Raw genomic sequence first — 15,711 nt, forward strand, 5'->3', positions numbered from 1 at the left:
GACCTCGGTTGTACTGATTTTGACACTGGCGCACAGTAGGGTCTCAGTTGCTTTTCCCTACTCATTATCGTGAGTGAAACTGCTACCAAACAAAAAACAAGGTTCAGCTTCCTGTCACCACAAAGACTAAACGTGTGAGAAGGGTGCTCATGCAAAAGGAAAGAGGTTTATTTAGGTGCCGCACAACCTGGGAGAATGGTGGACTCCTCAAAGGCCATCTCTACCTCCTGCTCAAGTCCACAGTTCTTACTGAGATAGGGAGAGGAGGGCTTTTCTCCTAACCTAATGATCTTTCTAGCCTTTGGCTCACTCTGGGCCCTATCCACTCACCTTTCTAGCTTTAGGGCAGGCTTGGGCTTTATCCATTCATCTTTCTAGCTTTTAGCAAGCTCAGTGTAAGAACATCCCCCTTCCACCATCTTGGCCAATGGGCGGAGCCTCCCCTGGGCTCCACTGACTCTCTTATGGTAACAGTACTTCCTCTACTTCCTTGCCTTGGGCGGCTGTTGAGATTTCATAGGCTCTGAGCAATATCAAAGTAAGACAAGCTCTAAAGGTAAATAGAGTACAACTCTTTACAGCGTATGCTTTTGGTTTGTGGTCTATCCCTAGGCCAGCCATTGACCATGCCCTGCTGGACGTGCCCTTCCTTCAACTCGCTGGGCAGATGCCCTCTGACCTCGGAGAGCAGCTGGACTACCCATTCTGGAGACACCAGTAGTCCCAGCTGTGGCCCCTCGTACACAGACCTGCAGCTCATCAATGCAGAGGAGCAGCTGAGCCGCAGGGCGTCTGGGGCCGACTCGACTGGTAAGACGAGCACCAAGCCAGAGGGCTTTGCAAATCACTTTTGGTGACTTGTTGCCGCTATTCAAATCTCTGCAGCCAGGTCTGTTTGCAGACTGAGATCAGGTGGAGTCACCCAGTCCGAAAGCTACACTCCTGAGTAGTTCAAAATTGAATTGGGGGGGGAAAAAACATGTGTGCCAATTGACTGATTGGTTGGAAGATGATGGATGTTGGGAAGCCATTTGACAGTATTAATATGTTATTTTCTGATGGTTCAGTAAAAGTACTATTCCCTGTCAATTCCAATTCTCCTTGAATAACAACTATATGTGATATGTACAAGGCTGAATCTTTTCTCCTACCACCCACATATATCCTCCCTCTGCAGCAAGAGGGAGGGAGGTTTAAGCAGAGAAAAAGTGAACGTTATGTGAAGCAGAATGAGAATCAGGACTCAGCTACTGTGTCTAGACTAAAAATCGCCATGCATTTATGTTTATTCTGTTGTGCCCGAATTGAGCTATACATCAGTGTGCAACCCGTGGTCCCATTTATTAAATTTCCAGGAGGTGTACGATGGAATGCCGGCGGGCTCTGTGGGTGGAACACAGGCCGTCAGCAAGCACCGGACTGTGTTAGGGTTAGGAGGGCATTGGAAGGCTATTGGCTGTTCCTGTGTATTCTCAGTGTTTTGGTTATTGGGCTCAAGCTATTATTTTCCTTTTAAAGTGTTGGAGTTACTCATAGTGTTTCTGTGGGCAAAATTACCCAGTGTGTCCAGTAATATTTGTTTTTCCTTCTCAAATGGTGTCTAGGAATATTTCTCTGGATCGTTTTTCAAACTCGGGTGACACTGCCCTCATGCTGTGCGCTGTTTGGGGATTCTGCAAGGAGAAAGGCTTCCAACAGGATTTAGTTTTGTATTTGATAACATTGCAGTGAATTCTAGTTTATCACAGTCTTGCTCTCTTTTCAAAAGCTGTAGTTTCCTGGGGGTTTTTTTTGTTTTTTTTGAATCTTCACCCAAGGGCATGTCTATTGACTCTAGAGACACATTAAGCTGCCATTCCTTTCAGCATTGTTTTCACAGACACTCTCTCATTTCTGGTCGACCCCTGGGGCTGATGAGCCGGTCCGTGGCGGGAGCACGCCCCCACCCCCTGTCTCCTCCGTGGCGAGCATTTTGTGGGTGGGGAGTCACTCTCAGGAGCTGAGGCTGTGCGTATCCCCTTCTTCGCCTCTCCTTGCTCTCAATGTCCTTTCCACGTCTTCCCACAGGGGCTGCAGATGATGGATCGGTTTAAGGGCACGGACTCCGGAGTGATCATCAGGGGTGCAGCTTCTTCCCTTGCCTGCCCCAGGGAGCTTGTTACTTTAGGGAGGTGGAAAATGGGCTCCTTGCTGCAGGAGAAGTCAAGGTGTTTAGGTTCAGCTCTTTTTTTCAATGGTCTCTCTACCTGGGTGAAAATTGCTTCAATTCCTGAAGGTTCCAGGGATGAAAAGCAGAGCCCCAGCCTGAACTGGACATTATTACTCTGTCTCCAGAGCTTTAATTGTCTCCAGTTACTTTTAGTCTCTTTTCTAACAGTGTTATAGTTCACATTGAGAAAGCCTCCGCCCTGTTGTTTCAGTTAGGGTCCTATCAGGAAGCAGGTAGAACCCTCAGAGGGTTTGTCTAAAAGGTGCATCCTGAGAGAATTGCTTACCGAGGTAGCCAGGGCTAGAATCTTGGAAGAGGGGCTGCCACACAGGTGCTCTGCCTGCAGAAGGGACAGAGCCGCTACCAGAGATTTGGCGAAGCGGGGAGAGAGTCAGGGATAAATACCCAGATTCAAGCTGGTGCTTCCCATCAGCAGATCTCAGCCGGAAGCCACACACAGAGCAGCCGCCAGGCCACAGAGCAGGTGAGGAAGGGTGGAGAATGGAGGTGGGGTCATGGGTGGTGGCGAGCAAATGGAGAATCACCCATACACTCTAATCTCCACCAGGAAATAAATGGCCCATGGGCTGGTGTCCCACCTCATATGCAAATTCAGGACTTGAGAATGATGAGTGATGCTCTTCCTTCTCTCCTACAGCTACAGGGAGGCTAGAGGCGTGGCCTTTGGGTAACCATCCTCTTTTGCAAAAGTACAATAAGGATAGCCAGGACTTGCTGAGCCTGTGCTCTGTGCCAGGTGGGTCTTATCTCTGGCCTTTACAACAGTCCTGCAAGGCAGGCATCACTCTTCCCATTTCCAGTCAATTCTGAGTCTGTGGAAGTTAAGAAACTCCTCTAAGGGAACACTACTAGGAAATGGATGAACCTGGATTGCCATCCAAGTTCCAAAGCATTTTCCAGTGGTTCCCAAACCTGGTGCTGCCTGCAGAATTGCCATGTTTATCAGCTTGCTGTGCTACCTTCCAGATTTTCTGTACAGATAGGAACAGAATATACACACAAACACACTGTTGTTGCCTTGAGGGTTATTTTTAACCTAAATAAGATCAAAGGATTTTAAATAGATGTGTAGCAGGAAAGCTTGAGGAATAAACTGATGTTTCCTTATCAGATATGAGTGTTTAGAGATAACTACTGTATGCCCACAGTATTGTGTTACGTAAACAAGTTTCTAGACACTGCATTGCCAAAAGAAATACTCAAATTCTTTAGTAAGTAAGGCAAGGCTCCAGGCTGGCCCAGGCACTGGGGAGTGCCTTCACCGGCTTATGACGGAGCAGTCACGGTCACCTGCTCTGCCAGGCCCAGAGGCGGCAGCGGTGCACTCCGCCCCGCCCCTCAGGCCCTGTGGCCAGTCCGGATGCAGCCCCTGCTGTGGGAACCCCACGAGGCTCTGCCTGAACATCCGGACCCGTGCCATCGGGGTGGAGTTCTAGCTTCGGAAAGCCTTCAACTCTTCCTGGAACCCAGGATAGACGGAGGGTAGGAAAAAACAAGGTTTAAGAGAATGAGCAAGTGCTCCTAAACCTCTGGCATCTCTTCACCCACACCAACAGTGGGGGATTTATAAACGCTTTCAGTTGAGCTATTGAACGTTTCAAAGAAATGCGGCGCCAGGCCTGGGACTGTGGCCCCGCTCCCGGCAGGATGGGTCAGTCAGGGTAAACCGCACCCCTCTGAGGCTGCGGAGCAGATTCGCATCCGTCCTGTCTCTGGGCACATCATCTCCCCAGAACTTCCTTGCCTCATCTGTGACATGGAGCGAGCATCCCTGTCCAGGCTGGGCTGCATGTGTGTGTGAAGGTGCTCTGTAGAGTGCAAAGTGCTATAGGAGTGAAAGATAATTCCTGATTGAGTAGCTCTGGACTTTGTTCCCCTTTGATGTGGGAAAGGAAGATAGTCACTCCCTACTCCTTTCTTGCTCCGAAGAAGGCTGTCGGTGACACACGTGGTGAGGAGGGCATTGCAGCTCTCCGTGGCGAACCCCAGGTCAGTGCAGCGGCCTGCGGGGACTTCAGCGTGATTGGTCTCTGTGCTGACAGCTTGGGGTCCTTTGGGGGCACTGCTGTGGGAGGTTGTTGTCATTTATCTGCCCTCGCCTCCATGCCTTGGGGAGGGAAGTAGGGGGTGAACGGTCGCTCCCTCAGCCCAGCTGTCCTGGGTTTTCTCTGGCAGGTGCCCCGCGATTCATCTTCCATCTCCCGTGTGGGGAGGGATTGCGGAGTCCTCGCGGGGCCTGTTTACCTACTGTGGCCCCACCGCTCTGTGCGGCTGCTCTGCACCTGGCACAGCCACCTCCCTGTCATCCGAGGCAGGAATTTTGCAGGGAGCTGGCAGCCCCACAGGGCTATCCCCACACGCAGCGTAATTGTGGAGGGAAAGACTCTGTGATCAGCCTGCGCTTTCTTCTCGTTTTCTCACCAAGGGGATAATTAGGAGGAGGGAGGCTAACGCATCTCCTCACCTTGGCTAAGTCTCAGGGCGTGGGCAGAGCTGGAGAGCAGTGCTGACGTTTGCTCTGGGGGCAGCTCTGCAGAGCAAATGGCAGGAGGGCTGGGAGCAAGCAAGGTTCCTAATGGCACTCCCTTCCTCTCTCACCGCCCAACTCCCCAAGGTCCCCTTTGCCTAGATGACAGGCACGCCCTTCATCTTCACAGTTACAGTAGCTATGTTGTGCCCCTGGTTTTGTATGGGTGGATAAATAGTAGGAGGGTCAAAGGAAATAAAAAGCCCTCTGCCTTGGAAGTGCATTGCAACCAGGAAAGAGAAAGCAGAGAAATGTTTGCAGCAGCACATGTTAAGTGGTGGGCCTCCATTCTAGGGCTTGTTTGTTTGTTTGTTTTTAAGAGCAACCAAAGTGTAGATTTAAATGTGGGATTAGAATGCTCAGGCATAGATATGCAATAGTGAGGAATAACAAGACTTGGTGAAGCACACAACAGGTGTGTAATAATTGTCTGATGAATGGATCCATGAATGAAAGGAGTCAAATTGTTGGTGGTGAGTCACCTGCATTGTAGACATCTGTGTCTCATTTGGCTTTAAGATCTAATATTTCTCCGAAGTGCGTCGATGGAGCAGCCCAAGAAAAACCAGGATGCTGGCAGCCAGTGCATTAGGTCCTATTGTGTTCCCTCTGTTGGAGAGTTATAGCATCTATTAGCTTATTGAAGACATTGAAAAGTCCTGAAATTGTATGTATGTATGAATCTGTGTATATGTGTAGTTTATACTTATGTGTGTATATATGAATATAGGTCTATATGTACATGTGTATATATGTATATATACATATGTATATGCATGTGTGTACATATATAAATTTAATCTTTCACTAACCCATACTGCCTACCCACTCACCTGGTACAGAAACCCAAACACGCATCAATTGGCAAATTTGACATGGAAGTGCATGCCATTGATACAGTGTTGGGAAACCAGGAAAAAATATTCTGACAAACTTTTTTGGATTTACAAAGTTAGTCTTACTTTGTCTCAGGCTTTGTTATACCTCTTGGCCTTTTTTTTTTTTTTTCCCCCAATTCTAGATTCAACAGACCCAAGACTACATTTTGCCAAATTTTCTTTGTATTTAAACCCTCAGGGGCTTTAACACATATATAGACCAGATGTTCTTGATTCATTTGCATTTAACTGATTGCAGTGGAGTTCTGCCAGAGCAGTAGGATATCCCCAGGGATTTGGGGCTCATGTTTTCCCTCAGAAACAAATGTTTATGTTCAGTAGAAAGCTATGGATTATAGATCCCAATTTTTATAGGAAGAACTCTTTGGATGCTCCGAAAGTTTCTCCTGTCATTATTGGTTAAGGGTGATGATATGGGAGCATCACCTGGACTGCTTGCCTCTTTACAAGGTGTGACAGTGTCTCTGTTGCCTTGTTGTAGTCTTACTGCAGCTGGGAGAGCATTAGACTGGATCTAGGGACCCAAATTCCCAGTAAACTATAATTATCATGTGCATGATGGTGTTACAGGGGATTTGTATTGTTCTTAAGGCACATTTGTGTTTTACGATTATTTTTCCCTTTGAATATATTTTTCTTGGGAAACAAAAATAAGTTATTTTAAAAATTCTTTCCCCCACCTGCAACCCTGAGTGGGCTCCCTCCTGAGTTTTGCTCTAGGTCACGTGCCGATAGCATCTGTTTGACCTTGGGTAGAAGCGCTCTTTGCATTGAAGTCATCTCCCTACCAAACTGGGTCCTCCCGGGCAACAGTGATGTTTCCATGCTTGGCTTGCCCCCACAGGCTGGTCTCCAGCACCATGCCTGGACCATGGAGGTGTCCACGGAATATTTTCAGTTATATTTCCTCTTTAGAACACATTACAGCAGCATTATGTCCTTGCCTAACCCCTCAGGGGAAAAAAAAGGTTGCCTCAAAATACCTTAGTCCCAAGGACTCGAGTCTAGAAAGCGAATTGAGAAAGTAAAATGAGTTCCTTTGGTTATAATTTTGAATTATTGTGTTGAATATTTTAAGTGTAGGTCATCAAATTCACTTGTGGAGGATGGGCTCTCTCACTCCAAGTAGCTTCCCAGGTGAGTTATCTAACATCACTGCTTTAAATAAGATTAGGAATTGCTCACTGAAGCTCTTATGCAAACCATTCAACACCCAGCAAACTCAGGATAAAATCCAGCAAACTTTTGGATAAAAGAATTCTGAGCTATGCCATTTTTAGATAAGATGTTAACTCTGCCTCAACTATCAGTTGATGAGAGGTCTTAAGTATGTAAGGTCTTTAGTCCCGAAGCTTCTGGAAGTAGATGTCTTCTTCTTTGGTTTAGGATCACAGTGATTGGTTTGGATTCTTTAACTCTCACAGATCTGTAAAGTTAGAGGAAATTTAAGAGGTTATTTAGTGAGGTTTCTGCATTTTCTAGATGAGAAAGCCCAGGAAGTTTAGTCACAGACCCAGATCTTGTAATTCCTTGTCTCTCACCCAGTCTTGGAATAATTTAAAAACCTAAGAGATTAGCGGTGGCTCTGGCCTGTGAACCAAAAGATTGCCAGTTCGATTCCCAGTCAGTCCTCAAGCCTGGGTTGTGGACCAAGAGGCAACCCACCACATTGATGTTTCTCCACCTCTCTTTCTTTCTCCTGTCCACTATCTCTAAAAATAGATAAATAAAATCTTAAAAAACAAAACAAAACAAAACCCTAAGATATTGGCCAGGCGCAACTGGTCATTTTTCACTTCATTCTTCTCTGAACGTTTTCATCTTCTCTTTCCTTCTTTTCCCCCCTGAATTAAACAATAGAGTCTCTTTTTTTGAGGGCTCTGTTCACTTATGAAATAGTAGTCAAAAGCAATGGAACCAGTGGAGATGGAAACCCTGAGACCCAAGAAAACATTCTTTTTTTCTTAATAGTATGTTTGACACACTAATGAGCTGTGGTCATAGAAAGTCTCTTGACTCAGGCTGGTGTGTTTTAGATCATCCATTTCTCCTCCTGGTCACAAAGGCCTGGGGAGCAAGGTCTGGGGCTTCATAATTCCTTTTGGGGGCTCTTTTACAGTGAGCTGCCGTCCATCTTCTTGGAGGCCTGTTCTTACTCATCAGACTTTACCCCAGGGGCGTGTCTTCCTTCCATTCTCAAATACTTAGAGCTCCAAAAAGCTCCTTGTTAATGCCATATTAATATAGGCTTTCTTCAAAAATGGGAGTTAATTTTTCATGTTTGTTTCAAGGGAGAGAATGAGTTCACAACTTAACCTTGGGCTCAGTGAAGAACAGATCACACTCCCATAAAAGGGCAGCTGTCATTGGTAGAATTCACATCTGCTATGAGCTTCAGGGACAAATTCATGTTACCACCTTGCGGTTCCTCTGGAGATAGAAATCAGTGCTATACGCGTGGTTATGAGCATGAACAAGCTGCCAGCCCTTTCCCGTGGCAGCACCCAGGGTGCCCGTTGCCTCCGTTGTGGCGAAATGGACAATCGACTTTTCCTTATTCTTACGTGGAGTGCTGTGTGTGTTGGTTTACTAGGACTGTTGTAGCGAAGAACTACAGACTGGGCGGCTTCAACAACAGAAATCTATTTCCTCACAATTCTGGAGACTAAGCATCCGAAATCAAGCTATATAAACAAAGTTGGTTTCTTTTGAGGCCTTTCGTGTTTCTTCACATGGTCTTCTTGCCTTGTGTTTCTCAGTGTCCTGACCTCTTCTTCTTATAAGGACAGTCATTCTGTAGTGGGCCCATCCTAATTACTTCATTTTAACTTAAATACCTCTTTAGAGACCCTTTATCCAAATATAGTCAGATACTAAGGCACTAGGGGTTGAGATTTCAACATGTGAATTTTGGGGAAACACAATTCAGCCCATAACACTAGGCAAATACAACTTTGGCCCCAATGAGTACTCTCTCCTTCCCTGCGCAAAATAACCACATTGACACTATACACCATCTATATTGCCTTTCTGGCGGTATCATTAGCAATGCCACTTGGTGTAGAAATGATCTGGGATCTGACACTCCACTCACAGCCTACTACCCACAGCTAGAGTAAGGAGAAAGGGGTTGTTCATGCCTACTAAACCCCTCTGTCAGCCTATTCACCTGCTTGTCTACAGAGTGGCGTGCTGGTTCCCCAAGGGCCTGGTTTATCCTGCTGGACTCACTGGCTTACCTGACAATTCAGATGTCACAAAAGAAGAAATACAAAGAAGTGATATGAAAAGGTGATTAATCCCCATAATCAGCTGCGCAGGTTAAACAATTATATACAAGGTCTGTTCAGAAAAAGTCCAGCCATTGTTAATGTAACAAGAATGGTTTGCCCAACATTGATGAAACCTGGCAGCCAAGAAGAGTGGACTGGAATGCACATGTGTGAACAGTGATGACTTCACTGTACTAGTCAGTGGGGACAGTGAGCGAGCCTGTGCACAGTGTGGCCATGGTATTCAAGATGGCTAAGTAAGTAGAGCAATGAATCTGCATCAAATTTTGTGTTAAGCTTGAACATTCTTCCACAGAAACTATTCAGATGATTCAGAAGGCCGCAGCTATGGGCAACTGGTGATTGGCAGCTTCATCACGACAATGTGTCCATTCATGCATCATGTCTCATGCAGAGTCTTTTGGAGAAACATCAAATCACCCAGGTGACTTAGTCCCTCCTACAGCCCAGATGTGGTGCCCTGCAACTTGTGGCTTTTCCCAAAACTAAAATCACCTTTGAAAGGGAAGGGATTTCAGACGATTAGTGAGATTCAGGAAAATACACTGGGGCAGCCGATGGCGATTGGGAGAACTGTGTGAGGTCCCAAGGTGCCTACTGTGGAGGGGACTGAGGCGTCTCTGTCATATGTATGTTTCTTGTATCTTGTTCAATAAATGTCTATTTTTCATATTACATGGCTGGATACCTTCTGGACAGACCTTGTATGTCAGCTTAGTAAAGCTGAATGGAATTAGCCTATCCAGTGTGGGTAGAGTGGAGAGTTGGGAATGTGCATGCAAGGGCTGTGGAAAGACCTTTCTGGAGGGCATTCTGGCCGTTGGTGTCAGTTTAAATGTCATACTCTTTAACTGTTACCTTATCCCAAGGAAATAATTAGACACATGCCTGTGTGTGCAATGCAGCACTGTTTATATTAGCCAAAGCAACAAACAAACCCAACATATCCAACCAAATATCAATTAAAATGGAATGCTGTGCAGCCAGGGCAAGTGTTCCAGTTATATTGTGAATTGAGAAAGGTACGTTGCAGAATAGAATGTATCATTGTTTTCTTATATTGGCCTACATATAGTTTTGTTATGTTAGTACGCGTGTGTATGTGTATATGCATACATATATACATACATATATTTCTGTTTCTAAACATATAGGAAAAAATTCAATAGGATATGTCCCAAACTGCTAATATTGGTTATCTTGGGGTAGAGGACTTTTGTGCCTTATTACTTTATTTCTGAAAGATCTGAATTATTTATAATACTCACAGGATCACTCTAAAACTCAGGAAAAATAAGGCTGAAAATATTTCTACTTAAAATTAAAGAAATCAAGACAGATCAACTTAAGAAGCAGAAGCAAAAGAGAAGAGTCTCACAAATAATGGGAAGACAAAGAAATACGCCCCACTTGAAATGAAAAGAGAAGTCCCCAGAAAGAAGTAAATGAAATAGAGGCAAGCAAAATATCAGATACTGAGTTCCAAACAATGGTTCTAAAGAAGCTCAATGAGCTCAGTGAGCTCAGAGAGAATTACCAAAAACTACAGGGAAACTACGAGGAACTTACTGCAAATTATATCAGCATGAAAAATGACATAGAAAATAACAATAAAAGACAAGAGGAAATGAAGAATGCAGTTTCTGAATTGAAGAACACAGTAGAAAGAATCAAAAGCAGGTTCGATGAAGCTGAGGACCAAATCAGTGAGCTGGAGCATAAGGTAGAAAAAAGCTCGCAGAAAGAGCACGAAAATGAAAAAACACTCAAAAAGAATGAAGAGGCATTGAGGGAAATGCAGGATAACCTGAAACGTAATAATATCTGTATAATAAGGATACCAGAAGGAGAAGAGGAGGAACAAGGGATAGAGAACCTGTTTGAAAAAGTAATGATAGAAAACTTCCCTGATTGGAGGAGAGAAAAAGGCACACAAGTTCAGGAAGCATAGAGGGTTCCATTCAAGAGGAACCTAAAGAGGCCCACTCCAAGACACATGGCAAATAGCAAAGACAAACAGAGAATCCTAAAGCAAGCAAGGGACAAAGAGGTAGTAATATGTAAGGGAGCCCCAATACAGCTAGCAGCTGACTTCTCAACAGAAACACTGCAAGCCAGAAGGTACTGGCAAGAAATATTCCAAGTCATGAAAAGCAAAGGCCTGCAACCAAGACTGCTCTACCCAGCAAGACTTTCAATTAAAATGGAAGGCGAAATAAGGTTTCTCAGACAAAAGAAGGCTAAAAGACTATACCTCCGTCAAACCAGCACTGCAAAATATACTAAAGGGACTGCTTTAAGATGCAGAAAATGTTTCTATGAATACCCAGTTCCTTTCAGAGTTGCCAATACTTGATATTACCAATATTTTTAATACTTATTAATCTGATTGTGACAATGATGTTATTTTGTTTCTTTGCTATTTGTTGAAACTAAACCTGTTTTAGTATATTTCTTGCCTATTTCTATTATTTTAAAAAAAAGCTTTGAATGACTTTTTGGTATTCTTCATCCATTTATTGATTAAAGGTTTATAGAACTTTCCCCCCCAAAACAAACAAAAAAACAAACAAAACCTATTAACCACGGGTAAAAAAATAAAAATAAAATTAAATATGTTACTGGAGCTATTTTCAAATATTCTTTTCACAATGGATGTGTTTGTTTGGGAGCGGGCCAATGGCCTGTGTGCTTTGTGGGGAGGGGCAAGTATTTCAAATATTGCTGTCTTTTCTCTATGAAAGAGCTATGTGCTTGTGTTTAACTGCACACTTCATAATGCTGGTTGCTATTCTTTGCAGGAAGACTGGTATAATGGAAAGCTATAGTCTTCTGAATTCGACAGACAAGAGTTGAACACCAGCTCTGCTACTCCCCTGCTCTGTGATACGCAGCAAATTATTTAACCTCCGTGACCTTTAGTTTTCTCAACTGTAGAATGAAAAAAATAAGGATAATCTTGAGCTGGCACATTTGTTCTGAGGGTTATGTGAGACCAGGTACATGAAGTCCTGGAATATAATAAGAAAGAGCCATTAGGATGATAGCACTATAATATAGTTTTCAGAATTCCTCATATTTTAGAGCTAGGATTTAGTCTGTGGGAAGACAATTTTGTAAAGTTGTAGAAAATGGCTAACTCGAACCCCCCAAAAGTTCCATTTTATGTCCTTGGCTAGTTTTTGTAAACTACCCTTACAGGAAGACAGTTTCTTTTATTCTTTCAGTTTTTATTGACTGGAGGGTGGGCTCACTCACATGCTTTGTGAAACCACCTGTGTCCGTGGTATTTTTCTGAAGAACTGGAATCAGGAAGAAAAGCTTTTCTCAGTAGAGGTGGGAGGGGACGTGGGGTGGGGGTGGGGAGCAACTGCCGGGCTTTCTTTCATAAATTGCCTCTCCCCTCCTCTTCATCAAGATTGGATTGTTTGTACAAATTGGTCGCCTCAAGCAACACATTATTAGTTTGAGCCAGAACGTATCCTGGGGGACTTACTGCTTTCCCTTTGCCAAGTAATTGTCCTTTTCCCACATGGGGTGCTGGGACTGTGGGGGCATTTCCCACGTTGTCATATTTCGGGCCTGCTCCCCCACCTTTCACTGAGTACCTACTACGTGCAAGGCACTATGTCGTTTTACTGCATTTAGAAAGCAACCAGTTTGAGCTCTCAGTCTTTATTTTCCATTTCTGGATTTTCCCTCCCTCCTTCAACCCTCTGTACTGGTGTCTGAGGAAAGATTATGTTACTGATCAGAACATTCACTGCCCCCTCCATAATGTAGGCCCCCCAAACAACAGGATGAGACTCCTGCCCCTTTGACATCAGGCTCAGCCATGTGACTTACCTTTTGGCCAGTGAGCTGCAGGTGGAAGTGACATTTCAGCATCAATTTCCCTGTGTTCCCCCTGCACCTCTTTTTCCCTTTGTCGGAGGCACCTACACTGCCCCACGTGCTGCCCCCAGAGCCTGGCCTGGACCCTGTTTGGGTGCTCCTCTGGCTTTTCTGGTCCCCACTTTCCACTTCTAGACACAGTCCCCGAACCCAGGACTCCAGAATCCTTTACACAGACGGCTGCAGCCTGCCTCCAGGCCCCTCGCGGATCTGTGCATCCAAGTTCAGCCCACACTGCTCCTGTGCCCCAACACCCGCAGGGGCTGGGAACTGAGCGTGGACGTGTGGACAGGGCAGCCTCCCCAGAGCAGGATGGAGCAAGGTGCCTCAGGCCGGGGGTCGCTTCTCCCTGCGTGGTGATGCTTCTGCATGGGGCTTCACGGAGTCCAAGAAATGGCAATTCCAGTTTGGCCTTCTGGGTTGTTAGGAACATATATTGATCAAGAAGGATAGGACATACTTTGTTTAACGGTTTTTAGCTTTGTCTGTACTTTTGAATACTTAGACATTGGTTACGTGGACCTGCACCGGGAGCCTTAGGGCAGCGGCCACAGAAGCCGGGGGTAACAAGTCTGATGTTTTAGACAGGGGCCCCTCTTTCGGCCTGGGCTCTGGAGTGACATGGAACACAGCGGCAGCTAATTCTCCATGGGGGTAATGGGAGAGAGAAATCTTTATCATTGTAGCCACCAAGATGCGGCAGGTGATCTGTTACAGTGGCATAGTTTATTTAGATTAAGGTTACTAACTCCAAAATGAAGAGGTGACATTCATTGAAAGTATCTTCTTCACCTGTTTTAAATATGATATTGGTGGAATTTTGCGATTGAATGCACAGTCGCACTCTCCAGAATAGCAAGGGAGAAATCTCAGAAATTGACTGGCTTTGCGTCTCTGTACACACCCAGTTGCTCTCGTCGCTGCTCCCGCGTCACCAGTGTTCAGTGCCGTTGGAGGCCCCTTTTTTAGTAGTGATGGTTTGGGTTGTCAGCACATCTGTCTGGCTTCACTTCTTCCCTTGACCCTCCAGAAACAGAGGTCAAGACCAGACCTCGGGGGTGGGGAGGAGGCATGAAATGAGAAAATATAAAGGCGTTAACATGAACTATGTATATATTTTTAAAAATGTATCCATTATCTATGAATTTACATTTGAATGTGTCCTCCACCCACCCATCTCCCCCAATCTTTACCGAAAAGAACTGTTCCAGCGGATGCTTGAGTCATATCTGTTCAGATCATACCCAAAAGGAGGCAGCTGCTGGGACTAAAAGCAAGTTCTTTCTGACTGTAAACAAAGAAAAGTCACCTGGTTCTCGCTGAAAGTAAGACCATGAACTTGGCCCAGGGAAATCAGATGCATACATTTGTAATATCAGTTTTGATAATTATGATTTAGCTGAAACACACACTTGTTTTCAAAAAGCTTTCAAATACCTAATGTTATTCATTCTTTGTTATAGTTGTGACACAAGCAGAAAAATGTCCTCACAGAGGAGGAATTGAAGGCTTATTAAGTTTCATTGATTTGCCCTCTGTTCTGCTACTAAAATTAATGTTAATATTAGGGATATTAATATACACATTCACACAATTTATATTATATAACACACATTAATTATTAATATATTTATATTGTATATTAATGCCTATTAATATATGTAAATAATTTATGTAATATCCTTATCTAGGAGGCTTACTGCTGTAATAGCCTCACAATTTCAGTGGCTCAGCACAGTTCAAGTTCATTTCTCACTCACACCACTGTGACGGCAAGGTGGTGGCAAGGTGCTGCGCTCAGAGTTCAGGGACCCAAGCCACTCTGCGTCCTCAGAATCGCCTCCGTTGCAGGTGCCAGCTGGGAAAAGCAGGTGCATGTTCTGTGGGCCAGAACTCTTGGCCTGGCCTCACCTTACTGCCAGAGAGGCTGGAAGAAGTGGCCTAGTTGCCCCCCGAAAGAAGGGAAGACAAATGCTCATGGGCACAAGAAATCTGCACCACAAACATTATAGAAATTGTAGTGTTTCTCCTGATTAGAGTGTCCCTGTTTAAGATCCATAGACCATTATATTTCTGCTCAGCTTTATGGAAGTATAATAGACATACAATAAACCACATGTACTTAAAGTGTACAGTTGATGAGCTTTGACACATGTGTACAGCTGCGAAGTCATCACCATAATTAGGATAATGACCATGGCTGCCACTTTCAACAGTTCCTGGTGCTCATTTGTAATTGCTGCCTGTTCACTGCCCGCCCCACCTCCCACCACAGACACTCACGACTCCACCTACACCATTTATTTGCATTTTCAAGAATTTTCTATAAATGAAATCATACACTGGGTTCTCTAATTTGGCCTCTTTCAGCATAATTATGTGCAGATTCATCCATGTTGCATGTATCAATATTTCCATAGCACTTCACCCCACTTGATAATATCAGTCTGTTTCTGAGTGTTCAGCGATGGCCCACATGAACTCCATGTGCACAGGGACTTTCTGTTGTTACTAGCATATCACTAAGTGCCTGGCACATAGTATAGTCGATGTTCAATAATTGTTTGCTGAACAACAGAATATTCACCACCAGATTACACTGTGTATTTATGGATGAGCCTTGCGCATGAAAGCCATGCCAATGTCTGATTCATTACGAGATCATCTCAAACGCGTTGCCTAGAATAGTATACAGTAAATATTTGGCTGAAAAGCAAAAGTTAACAGTGAGGAGAAAATTTCTCAGGGTCCACGTGACTCAACTTTAGTTTCCACCAGAGGTGATTGAGCACCCCTCTCTGCCAGGCACCACCAGATCCTTCCGTACACGTTGTCTCGTCTCAAGCTCACAGTGGTTTTCACATTCTC

At 44.6% G+C, this 15,711-nt stretch overlaps 1 protein-coding gene across 1 annotated transcript in view; it reads left to right on the forward strand.

The window, feature by feature from the left end:
• Positions 1-15,711, forward strand: part of STON2 (stonin 2) — a 113,346-nt gene that overhangs the window by 43,108 nt on the left and 54,527 nt on the right. The window contains exon 4 of the mRNA XM_054567188.1: positions 613-810. Coding sequence (XP_054423163.1) covers positions 613-810 — 198 coding nt within the window. The remainder of the gene's footprint in view (positions 1-612; positions 811-15,711) is intronic.

This window comes from Pteronotus mesoamericanus, unplaced genomic scaffold (genome assembly GCF_021234165.1).
Source record: "Pteronotus mesoamericanus isolate MK-2021 breed Mesoamerican mustached bat unplaced genomic scaffold, CSHL_Meso_final contig_182, whole genome shotgun sequence".
Taxonomy (NCBI): Eukaryota; Metazoa; Chordata; class Mammalia; order Chiroptera; family Mormoopidae; genus Pteronotus; species Pteronotus mesoamericanus.